Here is a 5,079-nt window from a genome sequence, read left to right on the forward strand (position 1 = left end):
TCAAAATCTTTAAAAGCTCCTATTAATTTTGAAATTGATATTATTTTTTAAATATTGATGTTTATGCAATTATAAAAATTATTTGATATTATAATTTTCATCTTAATACAAAAAAAATGATCAATATATTCGAATTATGCGAAATTAGTTACTTGAAAGTATAACAATTTTCAAATATATCGTAAACGCGTTCGTTTCATTAATATTTTTTAAATTGTTAAACGAGTACCTACGACTTAATTACGCAAAAGTAAATTTGCTCGAAACATGGCTGTAGAGTTTTCAGTATATAGTCTATTCCACATTCCAATCGCAGTAATATAGTAGGTGCTTTAAAGAACCACTTGGCCGTCGTCATACTTGACTTCGTCGTTTTCTCGATAATTAACGACAAATAAAATTATCGTCGAAGGAAAAAAAATGTTCCACGTCGAAGAAACGTTCGAAGGTACTTATGAAAGACTTACGCTGATAGAGAGAACCGGGCCGACTTTGTACATTGAATAGCGATAAGAATTTTTGGTAATATCGAGGAGGGTCGTTCCAGCTGGCAGTTTGTGACCTATCTCTTGCATGATATAGTTAGCGAAATGTTCCATCCTTTTCGGTGTTCCGCCCATGCAAACGAACTGTAACGAGAGAAGTGCGCAATTATATCAAGTGATTTGGCACGAAAAGAAGAGAAAATAGGTCAATTGTTAAAATAATAATCTTTCAAATAATAGTTATAATAATAAGTGGTTTAAATAGAGAAACAATACAATCAACAAAGAGAGAGACAGCAAGGCGAGTTCATCGTTAAAGTGATGTGACCCGAATCTTCAAACGTCCTGATTCATCTTAAATGTCAAAGATCATCGGTTACGATAGTAAAAATAAACGAGCGGTAGCCGATGGTGTAATCACACGTCATTGAAGTATATTCTGCGATTTATTGATGTTGGCTGACATCACGAGCGTATCGCGTGACATCGATAGCTTTGCGCGGTCACGAGTGGTGCGTCTTTCCATTTCTAATCCAGATCGTACGTCAAGTGCAGGAAGCAAGGATGTGTTCATTAATCGATTATTGACAAATGTAATAAATATCCGTCGGGAACATTATGTGCAATTGCCTCTTAGACCTCACAGGAAGCCAAAAGTCCAATATTAATAAGTGATATAACATCTTACGTCATACCATTTTGCTGTTTATACGCGATAAGTTTAAATGTACATGTTGAAAAGAAGATAAATTAAAGTTATTTTAATAATCAAAAGACAAAATTACACTTGCACGGTAAAAAAAGTTTCGTATTTGTGTTAAAAATACTCCATTCAAGTCCTCGTTAAAATTTTGTGTTGAATTTTTAACATATTCAAATACTAATTTAACATAATGTGATTATGTTATTTAAATGTTGGATTAAATTGATATTTAGCATCTTTTAGTGCCAAAATAATAACAATTTATGAATAAAATGAATAAATAACATAATGTGTTTTAAAACAAAAATTTTAAGATAAATGAACAAAATATGTGTTAATTTAACAGATTTAATAAATGGATATCATAAACGGATATCATAATGTTAATTTTACTGGAAAAAACATGCTGTGTCATACAAACTGTGTCAATATTAATTTTTTTTGTATTTATTCTTTAAAAATAATTATTTGTATTACCTTCTAACATATTCATCTTTTATTAAATTAACATATAAGTGATACATAAAATTAATTTGAGTGAATCGTTTGGGACAAAAGAAATGTATTAAATTTAACATAAATTTTCCAATAGTATAACTGAAAGGGATCTTCGAAAAGTAGGAGAGCCGGCTGAGGCCAGTTGTCACAGTTTTTGATTAGTGATTTTTTTGAAATATTATAAACGTTATAATATATTTACATCCTTTAGGTATATTAAACAGAATATTAACTCGTAAATTCATCATATCATAAAAATAAGTTATTTAATTTTAAATGAAGTTTCAAAAATGTGACAATCAATCCCATGTTCTGGATTGATTGTCACATGTTCTAGGATTAACATATTTGTTGTAGACAACACATATATAAAAAATACAATTTTTATTTTAAGTCAGTTCTATATTTTGAAAAATAATAGTAATTGGGTAAAAATAATAGTAATAATATAAATAAAATAATTACTTTAATCATAAAATACATAATTTGTTTTTGTAGTACTTTCTATATGAAAAATTAAAAAACATATGAAATATAATATATTTGTAAGTATATTCTCTAAAAATGTATTCTTTAAAGATATTAAGATTAATTGTTACTTAACTTCGTTCCATTTTGGTCAATCTACCCCACATAACTATTTTTAATAAAAAAGATTGTATTCACAAACGTTGTCAGAATAATAATTAATTAATTATAGCAAAGATCTTCCATGTCATTTTCTATGAATATAAAAATATCGCGATTATAGTAATGCTAAAGATTTGTCAGACAACAAGATAGGTGATACGAAAAATTTACTCACCAACTTCATTTTCTTAAAAATCGCTATAATTCAGTAAGAAAAAAATAATAATGGAATCGACATTAATTCAACTCTCAATAGGTAAATAATACGTACAATGTAGTGCAAATCATTTTACACAACAAATTAATATTATATCAGCAATCAACAGTTAAGAAAAGAGAATTTTCTGCCATATTCTGTTTGACATTTATAAGCATTTTGATAATCAACCCCGTACGACAATCAGCCCCGGTTTCCCCTATTAGAGATAGAGAAAGGAAAATAGAAATTTTCGAAGATTTTGCTATTGCCCGGAGATCGTTTTATTTCTATGTTTTCTTATATATTTTTCTTCGTAGAAACCGAAAATAATCATTATCATAACACCAGACTTAAAAAAAAATTGGTAGATCGAAATAAAATAAATAAAATCCTTATTCGCATCGTTATAAAATCAATCACATTTAAAATCAATTACATTTCAATAATTTATTTATAAAATTAATTCCAAATTGGATCAAATATGAATAAAATTGCATCATAAAACGTTAATTAGATTATATTTTTCATTGTAACATTTGTCACACACACAACACACACACACAACACACACACACACACACACACACAACACACACACACACACACACACACACAACACACACACACACACACACACACATACCACACACACACACGCGCGCGCATCTCGTACCGTTTCCTCAACTCCAAGTGATGCGCAACGCTTACGGAGTATATAGTAAGATGATAAATGATATAATGAAAAATATAATCCAATTAACGTTTTATGATGCAATATTATTCACATTTGATCTAATTAATTTTATAAATAAATTATTGAAACATAACTAACAGTAACTTTATAACGATCCATGCGAATAAGGATTTTATTCATTTTATTTCGATGTACCAATTTTTCCTTAAATTTGGCGTTATTATAATGATTATTTTCGATTTCTCTATTAAGAAAAATACATAAAAAGGCATAGAAATAAAACGATCCCCAAGCAAAATCTTAAAAAATTTCTACCTTTCTCTTTATCCAAATTTTTATATCTTTTTATTTATGGATTATCTTTCTAATAATTACAAGAAATATAAAAAATACATATACGATACTATCTATATGATACTATAGATATATATATCGCAATATCTCTTACGATAATTATTATTTATATACTGGGAGAAAAAAGTGATTGCAAGTACTATAATGTAATTTATAATCATTTTCTGAGTCAACTATAAATTTATGATTATTTTAACCATTATAGTTGTTTCAACATTGAAATACGATCATCATTTTACAACTTTACACTATGACATACATTAAATTTTTCCATGCAAATTAATTTTTCCTTACCATATCTCTTTTATAGTTTATTACCATGTAAATAATTAGCGAATGTTAAGAAAATAGCTATAATAAAAATATAGAATATAACATTCACTATAATGACGATTGCATTCATTACGTAAAAATGATTATTTGTATTTACTATTCGTATATTAACATTTTAACTATCTATACCTATTAATAGTTCAGATTATCATTTATAATATAATTTTTCCATATTTGAGAGAATTATACATATAACATATTATTATTATTATTAATATTATAGTAGTGTAATAATCGTAATAATGGACCTTCTCCATAATTTTTTAATGCAATTATATTATAGTCACAATTATAATCACAAATACCAAATACTTTTTTCTCTATATATAATTATTATTCTATATATTATTATTATAGTAATTTGTATTTGATCAAAAGAAATTGCATTTAATATTTATTATGTTGTTGATGTGAGATAATGAGAAAAAGGAAGAAATAATGCCGCTGATTAAAACACAATACAATAACGTTAACAAGAAAAAAAATGATGAAACTATGATAACGACGTAATAATTCTGATAATTATGTCGTTCGAGTTTCATAATATCCAACATGAAAGTATATATAAAAATGTTTAATTTAATAGAGCTTTGCGTTTATAAAATTTAATTAATTAATTAATTAATTTTTAATAATAACATATTTGCTCACATATCTTTATCATAATACGTTTTGCAATATACGAGTATTAACTAATAAAATAAGTGTATCTAATGCACACGCGCGCATCGCTTTTTGTTGTTCAAGATTACGCACGTGTCTATTAGTCTATCAACCAACTATTACTTTATCAGCCGACTTATCGTGATAAATAACATCAAATACTCTTTAAAGTGCCATATAGTAGAGGAGAAGATGGTATTATGGCAATTACGTTTTACATAATACTTTGTTAATAATCAATATTTAAGTTTAAAACTCGACAATTACATTCATTAAAATTTTGTTGAATCGATTCTAAACTCAAAGTTACGAAATATTATTATTTAGGATACTATTAATAAAAATGTAACGACATTGCATAATGACTCAAAGAAAAAATAAATGGTAATGTGACCTTCCGTAAAAATAGCCTTAAAATATTAGTTTTGTTTAGAAAACAGTATTTAGTTACAAAATTAACAAAAAAGTAAAACATTATTAAATATATGCAAATGAATGTATATATATATATATATATATA

The 5,079-nt window shown here is 26.4% G+C and overlaps 1 protein-coding gene across 2 annotated transcripts in view; it reads right to left on the reverse strand.

Annotated features, from left to right (window-relative positions):
• LOC108685270 (uridine phosphorylase 1) overlaps window positions 1-5,079 on the reverse strand; it is a 40,455-nt gene that overhangs the window by 4,225 nt on the left and 31,151 nt on the right. For both annotated transcript variants that reach the window (XM_018189986.1, XM_018189985.1), the window contains exon 3: window positions 468-629. In XM_018189986.1, the coding sequence (XP_018045475.1) occupies window positions 468-629 (162 nt within the window). The remainder of the gene's footprint in view (window positions 1-467; window positions 630-5,079) is intronic.

Source organism: Atta colombica, unplaced genomic scaffold (assembly GCF_001594045.1).
Source record: "Atta colombica isolate Treedump-2 unplaced genomic scaffold, Acol1.0 scaffold15, whole genome shotgun sequence".
Classification (NCBI taxonomy): Eukaryota; Metazoa; Arthropoda; class Insecta; order Hymenoptera; family Formicidae; genus Atta; species Atta colombica.